At 56.7% G+C, this 22,267-nt stretch overlaps 1 protein-coding gene across 4 annotated transcripts in view; it reads left to right on the plus strand.

Annotated features, from left to right (window-relative positions):
• VAC14 (VAC14 component of PIKFYVE complex) overlaps positions 1-22,267 on the plus strand; it is a 207,416-nt gene that overhangs the window by 140,492 nt on the left and 44,657 nt on the right. For all 4 annotated transcript variants that reach the window (XM_067721030.1, XM_067721027.1, XM_067721028.1 and 1 more), the window contains 3 exons: positions 34-178; positions 405-470; positions 19,245-19,401. In XM_067721030.1, the coding sequence (XP_067577131.1) occupies positions 34-178; positions 405-470; positions 19,245-19,401 (368 nt within the window). The remainder of the gene's footprint in view (positions 1-33; positions 179-404; positions 471-19,244; positions 19,402-22,267) is intronic.

Genomic DNA, 22,267 nt, shown 5'->3' on the forward strand with positions numbered 1-22,267 from the left:
TTCAACCTGGCTCCTTCCTGGTCTCACCCACAGCACTGAGAGGGCCCCCGTCACCCTCCACCTCGACGGGATTGTGCAGGTTCTGAGCTGCCACCTCAGCAACATGGCCATCGGGATGATGACCAGGATCGCTGTCCTCAAGTGGCTCTACCACCTCTACATCAAGACCCCCCGGAAGGTGAGCCCCCGGGCCCCTCAGCCCTCCAAGCCAGGTGGCTGCTTCTGGGTGGAGTTTGAGGGCCTGCCTGTGCTTGGTAGGATTTTGGTCGTTGCAGTTCTGGAGAAACCGTGACCAGGAGAGAGGTGGCAGGTGCCTGAGGAGCCCTCGGTGTCTTGAGGGGGGTTTGGGAGGTGTTCCCTGCAGTGGGGGAGCTCATGTGGGTCCCTGCTTCTCTGCTCTCCAGATGTTCCGGCACACAGACAGCCTCTTCCCTACCCTGCTCCAGACGTTATCAGATGAATCCGACGAGGTAGGTCACCAGTGCCCCTTCCTCTGTGCCCCGGCTGCCAGCCTCTCCTTTTGATGGGGTTGTGTAGCTGAGGGGTGCTCATTTTGTTGTTGTTGTTCTCGTAAATCAACACCCCTAAAATCACCCTATTCCTCCTACCTGGTGAGGTGTGTCCATGAAGGGAAAAGCTGTTTGCTGCCCTCAGCTTTGGGAATAAGGACGCTGTCTTTGTGGGCCCTTCTGAGGAGAGCGCTGGGTCAGGGCACTGGCGAGGAAACCAGTCTGGCGGGGAGCTCCTTGTCCCTGGAAGGCCGTGGAGAGTGGTGATGGGGAGCCCAAGGGCAAGGTCCATCCCGCCTAGCTGCCCAAACTCGGGCAAGTCACTGCCCGGCTCCGCACCTCAGTTTCCTTCTCTGTCCGACGAGGTAGTAACAGCACACGGGGTTGTGAGAACGAAATGACCCACGAAAAATGCCGGGCGCTGTGCTGGGCACCCGCTGAGCACTCAAGGAGCGTCCGTTGTGACTCATTTCACCTGGACTCCATTTTGACCTCTAGTTTGAAATCGGACCCTGAAGCTTTGCGTTTATTGGGGTCACCGAAAGTTAAAGGGAGAGGCTGGCCCCGTCCCAGGCAGCAGGAGTAACCCCAGGTGGGGGGGGGTGTCTCAGAGTGGGGCAGGGGGAGCAGGACCCTGCATCCGGCCATGTGGGGGAGGGGCTCCTCCAGCCGCACCTTTCCCCACGCCATTCCCAGCAGCGTTCTGTTCCGTGGACTTCCTCACCAGGACTCGCCTGCTTCCCAGCCAAGGGGCAGGATTTGTAGTTGGGTGTTGCCATTTGCCGGGGTAGCATCCCTTCCGTCCGCCAGTACCAGCTCCAGGCTCTGTGTTGGCCGCTGGCGGCCCGCGCCTTGACCCGCCCCTCCCTCCCCTCTTCTTCCCTCCTCGGGGCTCCGGGCAGCTGTGGGCTCGGTGAGGCAGCAGGCTCGCGCGCACCTGCAGACCTCCCAGCTGCCCAGCGGGAACGAAGAGCAGACGGGCTGGCGCAGTGGGAGAAAGAGGGAGAGGGACGTGGCTCATGACTTCCCGTGGCAGGAGGCACCTTGGTCCTTCCCGGGCTGGTACCAGGCTTGTGTGGCGCCCAGGGCAGCTGTCCTGCAGCCTGACTTTGCTTCCCTGAACCTGAGCTGAAGAGAGATGCAGACAGGCAGGTGTCCACCTCTAGGTCCTCTCAGGGACTCTGCACTTCCAGAAAACTCAAAGCAGGTGGTCTGGGAGTCTGCCTGTGTCCCCTCCTGCCTGTCCACCACACACGCCTGTGCACACACATGCCACCACCCCCTTTTTCCCCCACCACCGCTGCAGTGTGAGGCCCAGGTGGACGTGGCCCAGTTCTGCCTGAGTTAGGACTGACTCACTGCACAGTCACGGCCCTCATTTCAATACAAAAAGGGAGAGAATAGCTTTGCTGATTGGTTCCTTCCCGAGTACTGCAGTGGAAGCAGCTGAGTTTTCAGTCCTTTAAATGGAGTCCTTTAAGCCCATCCAGCCTTCCAGCCTTCTTTGCTCGCGACTGGTCTTTGCGTGCGTGTGCATTTGAAGGGAGCCGGAGGAGACGCAGTCCATGAAACAGCTCTGTTCAGGTTGCGGCTGTGGGAGCTCGATTTGCTGAAGTGCCAGGTGTTGTGAGGCTTTGGGGCCCATCTTGTGGGCCTCCGGTGGGGAGGGGATTGCAGCTGCTCCTGGGGACAGTGACCGGCGTGGGGTGAGGCGGGAGGGTGCTCCTCTAACAGCCGTGAACGTCCCTGCTTTCCCATCTCTCCAGGGGAGGGATTTAGGGACCTCAGTATCAGTGGCGAGTTGTGGTTTTGCCGCATCCTGGTTCTTCACCAGAATCACGTCCCCAAATGTCCCCCGCCGAATCTGGTGACCTTGAGAGGGTACAGTGTACTTGGCAGTGGAAATACAGCCATGAACAAGACAAAGTCCCTCTTCTCCTGAAGTGAGCTTCCTTTCCAGGGTATCTAGGAAGTGCTGTCTGTGAGAATATCCCAATACTTCCAGGCACAGCCCTGATCTCAGATTGGAGCTCCCTGGGGTGCAAGACCCTGAAAGGCCATCTAGTCAAGTTGGACCACAGTCAGATTGGTGGGGAGGGGCCCCTTCCTAGGGAGGGCTTCACAGAGCCCCCTCGCTGATGGAATGTAACTGTGGCCCACCCTACGCAGGGCCGTACATCCAGCCTGGGGCCTCAAGGCACAGTTTAGCCCATTTGTAACAGCTGACTTGTGTGAGGTCGTTACAGTGCCAGGAACTGTGCTTAGACCCCTTAGCTGTTGTATCTAGAGAAGGTTCAACAGTTCTGTGGGGGAAATACTGTCATCATTTCATTTTACAGTTCAGAAAACACGGCCGAGCGAGGTGAGGTTAAGCTGCACACAGCCAGGGAGTGGTGGAGCCAAACTCAGAACCGGATCTGTTTGACTCCAAAGCCGGTCCTCTTAGTCGCTTAACCACCATGCCTGTGTTTCACCACCTGCGGCCCTGACCGCCCACATCAGAACCCCAGCTCGTGTTTAGTCATATCGTCATCCCCATATGCCTTTTTCTCTTGTTCCACAAGTTCTTGAGAGGAGTTCTCTCAGTCTGGTGTGGAGAGGGGTGTGTGTATTCTGAAAAAGTTCTCCCTCAGCCCCCTGACCCTTTGTCCGCTTTTCTTATTGATTTACAGGCACTCTTTGTATATCGGGGACATTCCATTTATCATGTATGTTGCAAATGTTTTTCTCTCCCGGGATGATTGTGATACACCCACGTGCCCATCACCCTTGGTGAGAGCCACTGGCCCCCGGGGGACAGAGTGTACCCAGGTGTTAAGGATGCAAGAGCTGGGCACAGGGAGGGGCAGAGCCTTAGGGACCTAGCTCCGCCCCCCACCACCATGTTCCACAGTCCCCTTGGCACGTGGCCTCACTGGGGTGTCTTGTGTGCCGTTGTTTCTCTGTCCGCCTCCCCTTCCCCCTGCCCCGGTGGCAGCTTGGTAGTCCACACCCTTCCCCCCCGCCCCAGTGGCAGCTTGGTAGTCCATCCACACCCGTCTGGCATCCTCAGGTTGTCTCTGCTTTACCTTATTCAGGAGAAGCGGCTGTTTCCTCAGTACCGCCTGCTCCTTGCAGACTTTATCTGAAAATCCCTTTTGTCAGAAAGAATTTGCAGGTGTCAAATTAATATTCTTGGCATTGGAGTAGAAATCCTCCCATTAGCTGGAGATCCAATGACTTGTTTTTAAGTGAAAATGCAACCCCAATTCAACAGCACAGAATGCATGGCACGTGCACAGAGCTTCCTGCTGGACCCTGGTGGGAGGTGGGGCTGCTTCTTCCCCTGCCCGGAAGATGCCAGTTGTCGGCTGCCTCCCGAGCCTGCAGCTGCCGGGGCGGGCTCTGCCCGTGAGCCCCCAGAGGACAGGTCTTCTCCATGTTCCTGGTGGTGCGGCTGGCTCAGTTGCAGGGGGGTGGGGGGAGGGGTGGCTCGGTGATTCCTCATCCTCATCTTACTCTCAAGCACAACTTGCCTCCTAACCTGGATTTAAAATCCTCAGCGGGTGGGGGGAGGACTTCCCTGGCAGTCCAGTGGCCAAGACTCCTCGCTTCCACTGCAGGGGCTGTGGGTTCGATCCCTGGTCAGGGAACTAAGATGCCATGCGGCACAGCCAAAAAGAAAAAAAAAATCCTCGGGGTAATGGTGGGTACGTGTAATGATACATGCGTCCAAACCCACTGAATGTACAACACCATGAGTGGACCCTCACGTCAGCTGTGGACTTCGGGGGATATTGATGTGTCAGCGTAGGTTCATCGATCGTAACAGATGCTCTGCCGTGGTGAGGAAGACTGATAAGGGGGAGGCTGTGCGCATGCAGGGGCAGGAGGTATGTGGGAAATCTCTGTACCTTCTGCTCAGTATTGCTGCGAACCTAAAACTTCTCAAAAAAATAAAATCTATTTTAAAGAAAGAAATATGTAGAATTAAAAATAAAAAGTCTCAGTCTCAGAAGAGACCTGGAACGATGTCTGGTGCCCCTCCAAGGGAATGTAGCATCCCAGACAGCCAGCCACCAGACCTGAGCTCGAATCACAGGAGCTCTAACCCCTCCTCACCATGGACCGTGGGCAAGAGCCTAACCGCTCCAGCCTGCGCAAAGGGCCATGATGTCTGGACATGCCTCATAGACCACTGTTTAAAGGGACAGAGTAAAGCTCCTGGTCCGATCCTGGCCCTTCCTAACAACCTGTGCATCACCCCAAGTTCTTCAGGGGAAATTGGCATTTCGCTCTGTTGAACTCTTCTGCCCAGGAGCAGGGCTTGTCCCCATTTGAGTCATCTTGTAAAGCTTCGAGGTCTTTTTTGTAGATCTTATTCATTATGAAGTTTACTTTCAGTATTTAAAATTTTGTTGTGACTTTGAGGGGCACTCCTTTCCGGTAATATTTTTTCCTGAGTGACAGTGCAGCCCAGTGGCCAGGCTGTCCAGGAGTCTGGTCCTGACTCTGCCACTTAATAGTTGGTTGGGGGATTCCCTGGCAGTCCAGTTGGTTAGGACTCTGCGCTTCCACTGTAGGGGGCACAGGTTCTATCCCTAGTCGGGAACTAAGATCCCCCATGCCGCATGGCGGGGCCAAAAAAAAAAAAAAGTTGGTTGCCCTTGAGCAAATTACATAGCCTCTCTGAGCCCACTTTTCTTATCTGAAAACCGAAAGTAATGGTGGAACCACCCACCCAGGTTGTTGTGAGGATTAAATGAGATCGAGAATGTCAAATGCTCAGCACAAGACGCAGCACATGTAAACACGTGGTAAACGTTAGCTCCTCCGGCGCTGGTTATAGTTTCTGTGAAAATGGCAGAGACACACACTGAAATCAGGAAGGTGGGCTCCACGTTTGCCCCACGTCCTTCCTGCCTCAGTTTCAGCAGCAGAAGCTGGAATGGAAGCAGGTCTCTGTCCTGTTTCCCTGCCTGTCTCTAGGACCACACAGGCCCTTTGCAGATGTCCAGAGTAGGTGGGGCTGTTGGGGGTTCATCGTCCATTTCCAGGTCACAGAAAAACCAAGAGGAAGGCAGCAGGACCAGTACCCCATCCTGTGCTTTCTCCCCCTCTATCAGCCCCCCAGCAGCCCTGAGATAGCGCTGCCCAGAGCGGGGAGCCCATCGTCAGTGGGCTGTGTTGCAGTGTCGCCGGTGGAGGGGCTCCCAGCTGGCTGCCCCGGGTCCAAGGGAAGGAGGAGAAATGCCATCCGCAGCAGAGAACCTGCACTGGGGCCTCTCACTGCCACAGCTTCTTGCTGATTCCATTGAGATCCAGAGGGGCACACCTCCTGGGGCCACCAGAGGCAGCCTCCCAGAGGCTTCTCAACATCTCGGAGCTGGGGTGTCCCTAACACCTTAGAGCAGACATTCTCAATCCAGGAGAAGTCCCCCCCTCTTTCCCCTCCCCTAGTTGCAAAGTAACTATGAAGAGAAATTGTGGATGGGAGTTTATGACTTATGTGTTCAAATTCTAGAAAATTTGGAAGGTAGGTTAGTGAGGGCATTACTCACGGCAGTGGTAGAGTTTCTAACTCCGGAATCCATTAACTGCATGGAGAGTGTGGTCTGGCTGTCACACCCAGTGGGACATACAGCCATAACTAGGAGGCCAGAATAATGGGGGGATAGTTAGACGGGTCTAAGAAGTGATCTGGGGGCATCTAACAAAGGTACTTAAAGTCCCCCATGGGAGCAGTGATGTACCCCAGTCCAGAGTAGCCCAGTGCCTTTCCTGTCCTCTACCCCATGGTACATCCCAGAAGTGTCCAGACCCGTGGGCGGGAGTGCAAGAGCTGCCCCGCCCTCTGCTGAGTCCTGAGGGAAGGGGGGGCCGTCAGCTCTTCTCTCTGGTGCGAGACTTGGCCCATCAACCCACTCTGTCTCGGGGCACTCGGACCCTCACCAGCAGGGGTGTTATCAGGGAACAGACACGACTATATTTGAGGGTGGTGGGCTTTGGGGGACAGGGAGAGGATTTCATTTGTTTTCATGGTCCAGATCCCAGGAGAAATGGAGCAGGAGATGTTCTCAAATCTCTCAGAAGAGAGAGCTCTGCGGGGCTACGCTGAGTCGCCCCAAAGAGAAACGGGCCGAGGCCGGTATAAGGGATGGGCAGAGTGGCTCTGGGATTGTGCTGTGACTGTTGCCACTGCTGCTGCTGACTGGAGGTCTGAGCCCAGTCCCCCGGCGCAGACTTGGGGCGAGGCTGCCTTTGGCTTCTTCTGCCTCGGGAAGCGGCAGCCATGCTGTCCCGTCATGTCCCTTTCCCTCTCCATCCCTCATCCCACCCGGTCCATGAAAGCACTCCCTCAGCTTTTCCTCTCCCCAGGAGCCCTTGTCACTGTGGTCTGGCGGGTCGGCCAGTTGGGCCCAGGGATTCATCTCTCTGCTGTAAAGGGATTTAGCTGGTGGCAACAGAGCCTTCCGCGTTGGGGGAGGCCCCAAACCCAAGAGCTGTGCCCTGCGGGTGGTGGGGAGGCGCCAGTCCCCATGGGTTCCTCTTCTGACTCACGTTCCAGCATGACGGGCTGTGCTCTCCTGCCCTCAGGAAGGAGGGCCTTCTGTTGGAAATTGGCCATCCCTCAGTGTCTGCCCCAGAAATGAGGGCTGCCACTTATCTAGAGGCCCCTGTAATTGACAGCAGCTTAGAGAGCCAGTGATGGCCTGTCCGACGCCCCAGCACTGGCGTCCTTTGGAAACCGTGCTGGTTGCTGTGTGCTGGACGCCACGTGTCTGGGAGAAGGAGAGGCAGAAACCAGTTTATGGGGTAGTTGCGCTGGTCAGAGTGCATCGCATCTGTTGCCTTAAGGAATCTGCCTGGTGATCTTGGAGTGGCTTTCATTATCCCCAGTTTGACATAAGACGAAATTCAGGCGTGAGGACGATAACTTGCCCAAGGTCACACTGCCAGGAGCCAGAATTGGAAGTCAGCTCTGTCTGATTGCAGAACATCTAAAACCCCGCAGGAGGTCTGACCTCGCTGCACAGCGGGAGTGCCGCCGGGATGGGGTGCGCTTTATTCTTCAGTCTGGACACACTTGACTTTGACCTGCCCCATCAGGCTGCCCTGGGGCTGCTCACCCACCCAGGGCCCCATCCAGAAGGAATGGGCCAGTGGCAGGGACGGCTGAGGGGCGGTGTGGAAGCAGCCTGGGTGGAGAGCAGGAGCACAGGCCTCTGCTCCATGCTGCCCACTCTCCCCATGGGACCGGGCAAGTCCACGGCATCTCCTCACCTCCATTTCCCTCCCTAAATTGAGGTTGGACTGGATTGTGTTAGTCCCTTCCAGCTCTGACTTTGTGTGGTCCTGACTCCACTGCCTAGAATACTAATGCGGCCTGCTCAAAAGTGGACAGTCTTCTGTAAGAATGGGGCTTGTTTTTCCTTCTCATATCCTTGCCTCAGTTTTTATTTCACTCCAATTTTCATTCCATCCACTCTCCAAAACAAACAAAAACAACCCCTCCACCACCCACCACCCCCCGCTTCAATTTCGAAGATTTCTTTATAGTCAGATCACACGATCAGGTCAGATGCCAGCCCGGAGAACCGAGGGGTGAGATGTCAGGGGCCAAGAACTTGCTTCCTCTCGCCGAGAGCCCACCTCACATGGAGAGATGAGCTGGGCCACAGCACAGACAGCCAGAACAAGGAAGGTGTGGACCCTCTCCCGCTGCAGCCTTCCGGGGACTGGTCCACTCAGCTCTCCCTGGGGCTGACCCTGCGGCTTCCGTTGGAGGCTTTGGAGAGGAAATGAGAGGAGGGGAAGTAATGAGCAGGGAGAAAAGCTGTGGCCAGCAAGGCAGAGACACAGGCCTCTAGTCACAAGCCACAGGGACAGGTGGCCCCAGGCCCCCACGGCCCAGCAGAGGCACTGGCCGTCAGCGCTAGAGATCCTGGGAGGTCTTCTGCAGTGAGCCCTTGACGCAGACGATTGCCGTGGAGGGGGCAGGGGAGAGGGGCGTGTGGTCTCAGTCCCAGAATTGAGCCTATGGGGAGGCCTGCTGCTCTCATCCTTCCATATCTCTGCACTGTGTGCTTTCACTGCCCCGCATCAGCCTCCCTCAGGTAAGGGGGGACCCACAGTACTCGCCATCGGCCGCCATCACCTGCTCTAGGAAGGCAGGTTTGTGTGCCGGGAGGGTTTTCAGTCTTCATCTCTGTCTGGATTCCCTCCACTGATGGGCAAGTGAGGACCCAGAGCTGCACCGTAACTGGAGCACCTGAGTTGGGCAGGGGGCTCCTGGTGAAGGCGAGGGTGGACTGAGAAGGGCAGATGAAGGGGAGGTTTGCTTTCCCGAAGTAGGGCTGGGCGGCACAGGAGGGAGTCCACAAAGGGGAGCTGGTTGCGAACCGTCTTACCCTGGACAGGGCTGGGGGCTCCCAGAGAGCCGAGCTACAGGCCGACTGGCCTCCAGGGATGAGCAGACCGCCTACCGCAGCCCATCTCTCCTTGAACTCAGGAAGTGATCAGTCACCTCACCTAGAAAGGTCAAAGTCCAACAACCCAACAGAAGTGCCCCAGGGAGCCACGCACACCAGGGCCACTGTCAGAATCCTCTGGAGCTTTTGTTTTTTAATAGGTAGGTTGTTTGTTTTGGCTGCACCGCGTCTTAGTTTCAGCTTGAGGGATCTTCGTTGCAGCATGCAGGATCTTTAGTTGTGGCACACGAGCTTCTTAGTTGCAGTGTGCGCGTGGGATCTAGTTCCCCGACCAGGGATCGAACCCAGCCCCCCTCAATTGGGAGCACAGAGTCTTACCCACTGGACCACCAGGGACCCCTCTCTGGAGCTTTTTAAAATCCGGCTGTTTGGGCCTCAGCCCAGACCGCCTGAATTGTTCTCTGAGGTGCAACCTCGTGGCCTGGGTGCTGGTATTCTCCACAACTCGCAACGATTTTGTTGCTTGTCTCTGGTTGAGAACAGATCAGCCTAAGATCCTATTGGGAGGCTAGGGGCCAGGCCCCTAGCTCTCAGCCCTGATGCCCTCTCTCCATAGCCCTTGTGGTGGTGGCCAGGTCAGGGGCCCTGTTTTTACCCGCACCCCCACCCCACTTGCAGCATCTTCAGAAGTCAAAAATTCTCCCAAGATGTGTGTCGATTTCTTCTCCTCCAGAGATGGCCAAAGCTGAATCAACTAAATTTCCCTGACATCTTCCTGTTGGCAGTTTGCAAGGCCCACGGACAGGGCGGGGAGTTCTGGTTGCTAGAGATGCTGAGGACAGGAAGTGTACCTAACACTCGCTCCACGCCAGACCTGTGCTGGGCATCACCCAGCAGGCGTGGTCTTAGTCCGTCTCCACAGCAGCCCCTCGAGGGTGCGTTCTGCTGTGTCCCCACTTTACTAAAGTGGAAACAGACTCAGGGAAGTGAAGTAACTAGGTCAGGATCTCGGCTTGATGCTCCGTGAATCCACGAAGCCTTATTTGTCACGTACGCCACCCAGTCCTGCTCATCAAGGCCGGCCAGGTCCCCGTCTGTGTCATCATAGCACCCTGTGCCCTCAGACCCTCTCACAGCCCTTGTCACACTCTATGAGGACAGAGGCTGTGTCCAGCACATAGGAGGTGCCCAGACACGTTTCATGAGCAAGTGAAGAGACGGGGTGGGGCAGGTGGTGAGCTGACCCCACTGCGGCCTGCCCCACCCTCCTCCCTCCCTTGCTGGGGCCTGGTTCTGCCTCCTCGGACCAGGGCTGAGTGGCTTGCAAGCACGCTGAGATTAATTGGAGACCTGGTAGTGGGCAGGAGACCGGGCAGCCCCACGCCGCTCTCCTGGTTGCCATGGACTGGTGCCCCGGAGACAGCGGCCCCTCGGCTCATCGCCTGGTAACTGAGCTATAACAGGGTGGGCACTGCTCCCGAGCTGCCCGCAGCGTGGCCGGCCCCTTGCCTGTTCCCTGTCTGGCTCGTGGGGAGAATTTGCCTGCTGGAGGTGCACCTACTGGTCAGGGCCTCTGGGATACAAGTGAGCGATGGCTGGCTTCAGCAGGAAGCCCTGGGAGTGGGAGAGAAGGGGTGGCGGGGGCGGGGGGGACTGGTCTCCAAGTTGTCTCACCCCAGGCTGGCCTTTCCCTCCTCTCCCCTCAGAGGGATGGAGGCTGGAAGGCTTTAGGCTGCCAGAACCCACGCTGTGCTGTCACTGTGGAACTTAATAAGCAGTAGGTGCTGGCCTTTGGCATGTATGGCACATTTCAAACTTCACTAGAAGCAGAAGAGAAGGAAGAAAGAAAAGAAAGCAATCTTGATTCCTAAGGGCATGCTTCAAAGTCAGGCAACAAACCAAGATATGATCCTTTTTTTTTTTTAAGTTGATTTTGCTTTACCAAGCCATACAAGGCTCTAATCTGCGTAGTTTGCTCAGTGGGAAAATAGGTCTAAGCCTAAGCAGTCCTTCTCCCCCACCCCCAAATCTAAGTGTTCTTTTTGGCAGTGCTTTCCTTGCTTGTTGCAGAAGGCAGGGCTGCAAGGCTGCGGGACCCGCCTCCCAAGAGTGCTGGGCATGGCCTGCTCTGACCCCGTTGCAGCGGAAAGCTTTTCTGGGAAAACCGCTCCCTCCTGGGCTGGGTTGCGCTGGGCCAGGCTGGAGCCTGGTCGCTGCTTCCTCCAGCCTAGGTTTGCTCTATGTCCGGGGCAGGGGCTTCCAGCCCCAGTGCCGACTAGTGCCAGGTGCCGTCACCTAGAGCTCCATAGTTTGACTGCTGCGGGGCCCGTGGAGATCCTTTGACCTTCCCTCAGCTCCTCCAGGGGACCCTTCCTGGGGACGGCAGCCTGTGTTCCTAGAGTCAGTTCTCTGGCTGATTCCACCAGCCGCAGAAGCCATTCTATAGGTGTCAGGAACTCAAGAGGCCTTGGCCTGCTGGGCTGTACCCGTTGTGAAGGAAGGAGACAGGCTTCTGTGTGGAAGGAAGCAGAAGGCCCCAAGGCTTCCTGTAGACGCCTGGCCTCGGTGCCTCTTCATTTACTCTTAGCTCCACTTCCCAAGAGTAAGGAGTGGCCTGACCTGATCCAGCTCTCAGGCATGGCCCTGCAGCCCCACTGCTCTGGACAGAGGCATCAGATGGCAGTGGCCCGCAGACCTCAGCCTCCAGGACCTTCAGCCTGAATTCACCTCTCCCACCAGCCCGAGTGCATCACTTGGAAACACTCTTGCGGCCTCCTCCTGGCTGAGACTGGAAAGTGCCCACCCTGGGGATTTCCTTCCCTCCTCGTGGGACTGGAAGGCTGAGCCAGTTGACATCTGGGGCCTAGTCAGCTGACCAGTGGCCTAGCCAAACTTTGGAGAAAGCTTCTTAGAGATAAGTGGGTAGAGAGATGGGAGGCTTTTCCAGCCATCCCCTTGGCAGAAGCTGTCCAGAAGCATCCATCTTCCATCTCCTGCCTGGCACTACAGGTCAGCGAGAATCTATTCAGTATCTGCTGAGGGCTTCATCTGGGGCTTCATGTTCAGGAGTCGGTAGGAGGAGAGGACGGGCCTGCAAGCCTAGGGAAAGCCTTGACCTTGCAAAGCTCTGGGTCTCCAGCTATTCCCAAGGTGGCGAAAGACCAACAGGAACGCGTCGCGGAGGGGGGAGGGGGCCTTCCGCCCCAAGCGGTTTTCCGGGGCTGGTCTGTGGACAAGGTGTTGGGACACAGAGTGCCTGGATGGACCAAAAAGGGAAGGAGGGAGCAGTCACCATCCGGGAGACTGTCCTTGACCTACTGGAATGCAGGGGGTGACAGCCTGCCGTGGCCCATCCAGACGATGACTCCCCTCCCACACTGAACTGTGCCCTTAGCTGCTGTCAGGTCACCTCCTAGAAGGAAGGCCTTTCTCAGGAGTCCCGTGGCTTCCTTACTTTGCTCCCCAAGCCACGGAGGGTGTGACACCCCTTCCCCCTCACCTCTACCACCTTCCCCGCAGAGTTGCTTTGTCAAATGTTTTCCTTACCCAGTTCCCACCGACCCTTTCACTTCATCGATGGCCAGCTCACTCGGGGACCAGGGACCAGCTGATGTGCCTTCCCCACCCCCCCAGCCCGTTGCCATGGTGACGGCAGGCACTCCTCCTCCTGCAGAATATTGCTTTCTTGTAACCTTTTTCCCTCCCTCTCTTTCCCCCCTTCTTTCTCTCACACAGAAAGAAAGCACAAGTGTTTTATATTCATTCTGCGAAAAGCTGTGTAGTGCATACTAATTGGTGTGGCTTCCTCCTGCTTCTTTGAGCCTTTCCCGTCCTCAGAGCCAGGACCACAGGCCAGCGCAGGCATGGGCCCAGCCGGCCCGCTCTCTGGAAGGGGGACTGGCTCTGCGTTTCTAGAGGCCGAGCAGCGCGTTTATAGCTCTCGGCCTTTTGTCCAGGCCGTGAGCGTGATCAAAGCTGCTGAGATCACCCTGTCCTTCTCCCCGAGCTTCCTGTCGTCAAGCCAAGGGCTGCGAGGTCTCCAGGGGAGTAGAGCACTAACACCCTGGCTGGCGCAGAGACTCAAAGCCAGGTCCAGCTGGAGGGTGGCTCCTCTGTGGTCTCTGTTGCTCTGTCCCAGGCCCCCTGTTGGCGTTGCCCCCTGGAGCCTCTCCTCACTCCCCAGGCAGAGGCAGAGTCCCGGCCTAGGCCTGCGTCAGGGTTGTGGTTCCGTAGCCTCAAGTCCAGCACCTGGACTGAGTGGTTTTGCTGCTTGGCTGGGGGAGAGCCAGTGGCTGGACTTGATGGGCCTCGGAACCAGGAGCGGCTCCCCGCCAGCTCCCCACTCTGCTCTTCAGGCAATTCCTTGCCCTCCATTTTGATAGCCCCTCTCAAGCCCCTTGCTCTGGAGGCTGAAGGAGATGATGGTGTGTTCTCTGACTCCCACTCAAAGGAGGCTCCCACTGTACGGGACAGGAAGGACGCTGTGTGTGCGCGCGTGTGTGTGTGTACAGCAGACAGTGGGGCTGTCTGTTGGCTCTAGCCCCCCGGGGACCAGAGACAGATCTTGAGGCGTGGCCGGGATCACTGAAGGAACCTGTAGACGACATTTCCAGCTTTAATTGTGCAATTGAAGTGTAATTTGCATTCATTTGCCATTTGGTGTTAAACTTTCTAAAATAAGAGAATTCAAAATGCGAAGTGAGAAATGAGAATTCAAAATGCAGCTTTGCTGGCTGTGCTCTCCAGTGGGGCAGGAGGAGGTGTACAGAGATGGGCGCTGCAGACTCTCTTTGGTGCAGAGATGAAATCTGAAGGCCTCGATGTGTGCGCCGCTGTTCCTGCCCAGTCCCTGATCCAGGGCCACTGACCAAGCTCGGCTGTGGCACCAAAAATCTCAGCACAGAAGTAGTACGTGCAGCATCTCCTGTAATCCTCACAACAACCTTGCAAGGACGAGTCCCCATTGGCACATATGAGGAAACTGAGCCCCCCACATCACCTGCAAAACCAAGTTCAGACCTGCCTCTTTGCCTGGGTCCTAGTTTTTTTTTTTTTTTTTTGCGGTACGCGGGCCTCTCACTCTTGTGGCCTCTGCTGTTGCGGAGCACAGGCTCCGGACGCGCAGGCTCAGAGGCCATGGCTCACGGGCCCAGCCGCTCCGCGGCATGTGGGATCTTCCCGGACCAGGGCACGAACCCGTATCCCCTGAATCGGCAGGTGGACTCTCAACCACTGCGCCACCAGGGAAGCCCCAGGGTCCTAGTTCTTGGTGACCTGCTCCTGCCTGTGGCTTCTGCCTGATCTCTGCACCAGCCCCACACCCCACTCCGGAGCTGGGCCAAAGCCTAGTTTCCTGGAATGTGCCACAGGGTCTGGCCCTGTATCCGTGAAAGGCTTCTGCTAGTTAAGAGAACGCTTTGCGTGCCTTCCTCTAACCCCTGGTTCCCAGGCAAACTGGGGCTCAGGTACTTCCGAAGCCTCCCAGCCCCCCTCAGGCCGAGCTGCTGGCTCCCGTTGCACAGGCGCTGCCTTATCAGTGCGTCAGGACCGCCCGTCGTCTCCCCCAAGGTCACTCTGGTCCGAGGCAGGGCCCAGTTCAGCCTTGCAGCCTTGCATCTCCTCCAACCAGCACAGGCCCCGGCAGTAGATGCTGGGGGATGGGGGGAGGGTTGTTCACTGGTCCACTGGTGATGTTCACTGGTCCAGGGTCAGGTGGCTGAAGAGCAGGGTCAAGATTGGAAGTCAGGGGGACTCCCATGGTGGCGCAGTGGTTAAGAATCCGCCTGCCAATGCAGGGGACATGGGTTCGAGCCCTGGTCCAGGAAGATCCCACATGCCACGGAGCAGCTAAGCCCATGAGCCACAACTACTGAGCCTGCGCTCTAGAGCCCATGAACCACAGCTACCGAGCCCGTGAGCCACAACTACTGAAGCTCATGTGTCTAGAGCCCGTGCTCCGCAACAAGAGAAGCCACCACAATGAGAAGCCTGCGCACCGCAACGAAGAGTAACCCCCGCTTGCCACAACTAGAGAAAGCCCGCGCACAGCGACGGAGACTCAACGCAGCTGAAAATAAATAAATAAATAAATTTATTTGGAAAAAAAAAAGATTGGAAGTCAGGATTGTGACCACAAAGCCCTGTGTAGCTTATTGGTCTCCGGTTTGTGGACTAGAGCTGGGTTTGAAGTGGACCCCCTGGTGCCTTGAGCGGGTGCCTGTATGTGAGACTGAAGACAAGTGAGGGCATTACCTCCAGTTGGGAGCGAGGACAGCTGCCTCTTATGGCCCAGCCCTGGGGCCACTCACAGGGTGGGGACATCTCACGGGCCAGACCTCTCAGGCAGGGTGGTTCTTCCCAAGCATGTTTTCTGTTAGGGAAATAAGTACCTGCTGGACCTGGTGTGGGTCGTTGCAGCCCTCATGGGGGTCAACGTCTGGCCGAGCGCTGGCCTGGCCCCAGCTGCCTTGCAGTTTTTCTCGCTGACAGCATTCGACCACCAGGATTTGCTGCCCACCTGTGCAGCCAGACCTGAGAGGAGTAGCCTGTGGTTCAGAGGTGCAGTCGGCACGAGGGGTGCAGTGGGGCTGGCAGATGCCATGAGATGTAAAGAAACACAGGTTGCCCCCCAGCTCCCTCGGCTCCCCTGTGAGTCCGAGCCAAGTGTGAGATCACGGGGAGTGAGTACGGCCCCGCCAGCCCGAGCTGTGGGCAGAGCAAGAACCGACTGCTCTGCCAGTGCCCCTGGGCTGGGAGTTATGCTGCTGATCTGGGGCTTTGGGTTCTTTTTTTTTTTTAAGATGAATTTCACATACCATAAATCTCAAACTTTTAAAGTATACTACACCCCAAAAAGAAACCTCTGTGCCCCTTAGCAGTCCCTCCCCCTGGCCCCTGGCAACCACAGCCTACTTTCTGTCTCTACAAATTTGTCTCTTCCGAATGTTTCATATAAATGTATTATATGGGACCTCTTGCAACTGGCTTCTTTCACGTAGCACATGTTTTCAAGGTTCGTTCTTGTTGTAGAAGGTATCAGAACTTTGTTCCTTTTCATTGCCAAGTAGTAGTCCATGGCATGGATATGCCACGTTCTGTTTATCCATTTATCAGTTGATGTACGTTTGGGTTTGTGGTATTGTATATATATATAGTAAGAAATATATATTTGATCTTCCTCGTTTCTGGCACAGAGGTTCTAAAACTGTTGTAATTTCCTAACTGAAGAGAGCAGTAAAGATGTCTTTCATCATCCAGTTCCAGGAAGAGGAGAGGGGCTGAGATTGAATCAATCACCAAATGCCAACGATTTAATCAGTTGTGCCTATGTACTGAAGCCCCCATAAAATCCCACAAGGACGGAGTTTGGAGAGCCTCCAGGTCGGATATTCAGGGAGAGTGTCACCCCTGGAGAGGGCATGAAAGCTCTGCTCCTTTCCCCATACTTTGCCCTGTGCATCTCTTCCATCTGGCTGTTCCTGAGTTGTATCATTTACAATAAACCACTGGCCTAATGAGAAAAATGTTTTCTGAGTTCCGTGAACTGCTCTAACAAATTAAAGCCAAGGAGGGGGTTCTGGGAACCTTTGATCCATAGCCGGGCAGTCAGAAGCACAGGTGACAACAGCCTGGACTTAGGATTGACATCTGAAGAGAGCCTTCTGGGGGGCAGTCTTGTAACACTCTGCCCCCAACGTGTGGGTTCTGACGCTGTCTCCAGATTAGACAGTGGCAGAATCAGGTTGCATTGTGGGATGCCCAGCTGGTGTCAGAAAATTGCCTGGTGGTGTGAGATAAAGACATACATCAGAATTGGTGTCAGAATCTTAGGGCTGTCTCCACTTTCTAGCTATGATGAGCAGTGATGCCGTGAGCTTTCCTGTGGAAGTTTTGTGTGAACATGTCATCAGCCCCCTTGGGTAAAACAGTAGGAACCCATAGCTCTGTTTAGCTGTTTGAGGCACAGTTGGCTTGCTGCTCCCTGGATGGATGTGCCAGGTGGAGGGGCTACTCCATGGTGCGGCACTGCACCATTGCTGCTTTGCTGCCTGTTCGCCTATCCACCTCCTCCCTCTGTGTCCTCTTTCTGCCATTGCTGCAGTAGGCAGCCTTCTGGGGGCCTCCCTTGATGAAGCAGAGGCCTGGACCTCTCTGCTTCCAGGCCTAGACCCACCCAGGCCCTGGGCTCTTGGCCTGGGCATAGGGGCCACCCTTGCTCCTGCCATCTGTCTGGGTTCTTAGCAGCCACGACTTTCAGCCAGCACGGATCCATTCCCTGCAGGCCCAGCAGTCAGAATGTTCTGAAATCACGTACACAGATGCACAGGGCAGGCTAGTGTGGGTCTGCCCGCCAGGCCGTGGCAAGGGCAGGTGTGACTCATCTGCAGCCCCAGCACCCAGCACAGCGCAGGGCTCAGGCAGTGCTGAGAGTCAGCAGAGAGACGAAGGAAAGGACGAGGTTGGACAGATGGGAGGTGGCGTTTGTGTGCATGAGTTCCATGTCCAACGTGGATGGGACCGGGGTGCGGCAGGGTAGGAAGCAAAGCAACAGGTTCTCGGGGAAACTGCATGCCAACCACACCATGCTGCTGGGAGAGGTGGATGGGCCAGAGCTGACAGAGAGGACACCAGGAGGAGAAGTGACAAGGGGGGCAGGGTAGGAAGAGGTACTGGCATGTTACTCGCATTGAGACAAGAATCGCCTTCAAGCTATGGAGAGAGGATAGTAGCATTATCTTTTATTTTTTTAGATAAAATTTGCCCATTTAAAATATACAGTTTGGGCTTCCCTGGTGGCACAGTGGTTAAGAATCCGCCTGCCAATGTAGGGGACATGGGTTCGAGCCCTGGTCCGGGAAGATCCCACATGCTGCGGAGCAACTAAGTCCGTATGCCACAACTACTGAGCCTGCTCTCTAGAGCCCGCGTGCCACAACTACTGAAGCCCACGCGCCACAACTACTGAAGCCCGTGCGCCTAGAGCCTGTGCTCTGCAGCAAGAGAAGCCACATGATGAGAAGCCTGCGCGCCGCAACGAAGAGTAGCCCCCGCTTACCACAGCTAGAGAAAGCCTGGGCGCAGCAACAAAGACACAACACAGCCAAAAATAAATGAAATATCCAATTCAGTGGGTTTTGGTATATATACAAGGTTCTGCAACCATCACCACTGTCTAACTCCAAAACATTTTCATCATCGTACAAACAGCCTGGGAGTAGCCTTATTTTGACTATAGTCACCACGTTCCATGGCTGGCCTGTCGAGCCACACACAGCCCACGCACCGGGGCCCCGTCCGCCGGTGCTCTGCGTCACTTCCCCTGGTTCAGGACTGAAGCCCTTGGTTGCCGTGGTAGTTCTTGGCCTGGGCTCAGGCACAGTCATCCATCTATTGGTTGGTGCCTGTTGGGCATCCACTGGGTGCTAGAGATAGTCTTGTGGGTACACATGTGCTAGGACAGGCACAGTCCCTCTTCAGAGCACAGAGATGAGTGGGGAGCAGAAAAGGGTGGGCAGCCCTGCCTGCAGTGTGGCAAGGGCTCTGCTGGAGGAGCTGGGACAGGTGAGTTACCGAGTTGCGCGCACACACACACACACACAAACAGGGTGCCCTACCCCCTCCCTGGTGAGGCACCACCCTGCTTGCCGTTGATGCCAGGTGAGGAGCTGGAGGAGATGGGTGCTGTGCAAGGGGAGACAGCCCGTAAAGGTACAAGGGCTTTTTGGATTGTGGGGTCTCCCCTGGGGACCTCTCACATCTTCGTATGAATGTTGCAGAGGTAGCCGAGAACTGAACCTTGTGTCTAGAAGTTGGAAACTTCTCTGTCCTGGAGACCAGAATTACACCCCAAATGTGGCAGGTGGCCTGGGGTCACCTCTGTAGAAGGATCTGCCCTGTGGCCTGGTGGTGGGCTGGGCCGTGGCCAGCACCCCCAGGAGTGTGGCCTGGACGGCACTGTTGGACCCTTGCACAGGTCGACATCGAGGCCTGGCCAGCCCTGGAGCCCTGGGGTACACACCGCACAGACTGCACCCTGGGGACCATTTAAAATATACAAGAGGAGTGGTCATGGGAGAGCTGACTCCCGGGCCTTGACTCCGGCTTCCTTCCTGCACTTGCCCCCGTCCACTGCCTGTCTGTGCTCTCCTCGGTCCATGTCCTTTGCAGAACCCTCTGAGTACTGTTAGAGCCACAGTCTTGGCAGCTCTCACCAGCCCCGTCGCCCTCTGCAGACCCCTTCCCACCCCCTGGAGGGAGCTCTCCATCTCCAACCACAGCTCAGCATGGAGGTCCTTGTCCCTCATCCTCTGCTTTTCTCCCCCAGGTTATTCTGAAGGATCTGGAGGTATTGGCAGAAATTGCTTCCTCCCCCGCAGGCCAGATGGATGACCCAGGCCCCCTCGATGGCCCTGACCTCCGGGTCAGCCACTCAGAGCTCCAGGTGCCCACCCCTGGCAGAGCTGGCCTACTGAAGACTCCTGGTGAGTCCTTCCCGGAGGGTTGCAGCCTCGGGGACCCTGGGAATGGCAGTGCTCAGTCTTGTCCTGGACCGGCTGGCCTTTGGGCTGTCCCTCTTTCCGCACCCTCCTGCCTCACACTACAGCAGCCCTCCACCCCTGTAAGAGACCTTCACAGCCCTTTTTCCTCATCTCCCTGCAAGTCGGGCTTTTGGGCCTTTGGCTAAATATAAAACCATCCGGGTCAGCTGACTGTCTCTTTCCCTGGGGTGGCGTCTCCCAGTCAGGAATCAAGGGGCTTCGGAGTCTTGGGTGTCACAGGTGGAAGACTAGGCAGCCGCTCCCTTCCTCATCGAGAAGCTAAAAATAACATGGCAGGCAGCCCAGGCCGGAGAGCAGATAATTCAGACAGGATGTTCCTGGGCAGTCCTTCAACGTAAAGGTGGCCGTGGCACTCCTGGAGCTCAACCCTCAGCGTCCTTCCAGACAGCAGGTGGCTCTTCTCCCTGGGCCTGTGTGACTCCCAGGTCCTCCCTCCCAGGCAGACGCCTCTTCCTTCCAGTGACACAATCCTGGAAAATGCCCAGGGATGCGACTTGGAAGGAAAGTACCCAGCGAATCTTGGGCATTTGCCTGGGGTGTCTCTTTGTCCGCTGAGCAGCTCTTGACATCCAGATACAAGGTCCTAGACCTCCTTTGATGCAGAAGCCAAGAGTCAAATAGATCTGGGGCCTTTCAGTGGCAGCATCCCTCCTGCAGCCCCACCATACTGGTCCCAGAAGGCGTCCCGGTACTCGGCCCTGAGGACACCTGCTTGGTGGAATTGGAGGTGACCCCAGGGCTGCCATTCAATCACAGAAGGCCCATGCATTAAAGACATCTGCCTGATGACACTTGAATTGAAGCCCCTGCAGTGGGGTGTCACATAGGACCCCAGGCTTCAGGCTACCGCCACTGTGCACACTCTTGGGCCTGCAGCTGGTCCCAAGTTTCCAGCTGTTTCTGACCAAAGCAAGGAAGGAGTAAGGGGCTCTAGCAGCAGCCCAGCTTCCTTCTCTCATTTCACAGGACACGGTGGTTTCCCTGCCTGTGAGCCGTTTCCTCTGGGCAGTCAGAGGCCACGGCCGGGAGGCTCCCACGTCCTGACCAGGAGACCCCTAGGGAGGAGATTCCTACCCTTTGTCCCACAGCTCAGGAGTCCATTCTCCATCCTGTGTCCCCATGTCAGCACTTGGGCGTCAGCCTGAAGTCTCCGGATGGGAGGCAGGAGTGCCAGAGGTTGAGTGTGAGGCCAAGCCTCGCCGCAGGGGTGGGACAAAAGGGGGAAGAGCAGCAGCTGAGGGAGGGGTTCCCACCAGTGCGGCCAGGCCCCCAGATCTCCCTGCCCAGGAAGCAGTTAGCACACATCCTCAGGGGGAGAAGCTGAGGCAGCATAGCCTCGGGCAGGGGACACCTTGTTCTCCCGGGACTGTCTGTGATCTGTCCCTCCATCTGTAAGGTATCTTTTCTCTTCCTCCCGGGCACAGAGAAGCCGATGACTGTGAAACGCTTACTGGCTAGTGGAGATGGGCCAGAAAACAGCCATGAACAGCTCGGGTCTGTGTTGGAGAGGGCCTGGTCCAGGGAGTTCCGGCAGCAAGCCCTCCACTGCTGGGGAGCAGGGGCTGAAAGGGACTTGGAGGGGAAAGAGGTTGAACCCCAGCTCCTGGCCCTGTCAAGACAGGTGGGCCGCTAGGGAGGCCAAGGTGGTGAAGACTTGCCCCAGCTCACAAGGCTGTCAGACCGGCTCACATCAGCCAGGGCCTCACCCCGAATTCATAGAAAACAGCCGAGTATGCCAGATGGGAAGAAATTCCATCCTGGAAAGAGCACCAAGGAAGTGCCTGAAGCTAGTAATGCTTCCCTACTTCAAGGATACACAGTGCCATGGGCCCCGAGCTCTTAGCCCGAGACCTATGTGTGCCCTGCAGGGAGTGTGGGAACCACACATGCGTGCTGTCCATAGTTGACCCCAGATCTGTCCGACGGGTCCATGGTTTTAAAAGGTCAAGCTCAAGGCGGTAATAGAAGAGCATGGGAAGCCAGAGCTGTACCCTGTCCCCTCTCCCGCCTCAGCCACCTTGGGGAGGGCACACGCCAGGCCCCAAAGGCCCCAGAGCTGTTAGGATGGTAGGGGTGCTTGTGTGAGTCAGAAAGCACGCAGGAAGTGCGCGCTCATTCCCTGCGGCCGCTCTTTCTCCCATCGCTTCTCAGGCGTGCGAGGGGTTTGTTCTGTCCGCTTCCGTCTGGCTGTGCACAGAGGCTGCGAGGCCAACCCCTCTTCCTGTTCGGTCACTGCCTTCCTCTGCTCTCCAGGGCACAGCTCTGAGAACTTGCGGAGTGCAGAGCTGTGTCCCTTTAAGGTCGTTTGCCACCTTACCGCCACCCCACCCTCCCGTCCCTGTAAAGGCACTTTGGAAAGCCAGGGAGGCTGGGAGCCAAGCAAAGAGGAAACCGGTGGTGTTTGTAGGGAGCTAAGTGGCCCTGCCTTCCTGTCGGGTCTGTAAACTCGGAGGGTGCAGATTGAACGCAGCAGGAGCGGTAGGGAAGCCAGCCCATTACACGCCTGGATAGTTGCTGTGCTGGCCTAAAAGCGCCACAGGAATGGTCCCCAGGGCCACAGGCAGAGTTGTCCACAGGGGATTTTGCTCTCGCCTGGCCTAGCATGAACATCTCTGGCTCCAGCACAGAGCGGCAGGGGCAGAGGTGGTGGTCTCCCTCCCCCCACCACCCCACCCCGGCCTGCCCCTCTTCACTCCTGACCTTGGCAGAGCCCCGGGGCTGGGGAGAGGGCCACCTCTGGGGCAGTCAAGAGGGGAGCTGCCTGGGTGGGCGGCCCTGAGGGAAGCCT

This window comes from Pseudorca crassidens, chromosome 20 (assembly GCF_039906515.1).
Source record: "Pseudorca crassidens isolate mPseCra1 chromosome 20, mPseCra1.hap1, whole genome shotgun sequence".
Classification (NCBI taxonomy): domain Eukaryota; kingdom Metazoa; phylum Chordata; class Mammalia; order Artiodactyla; family Delphinidae; genus Pseudorca; species Pseudorca crassidens.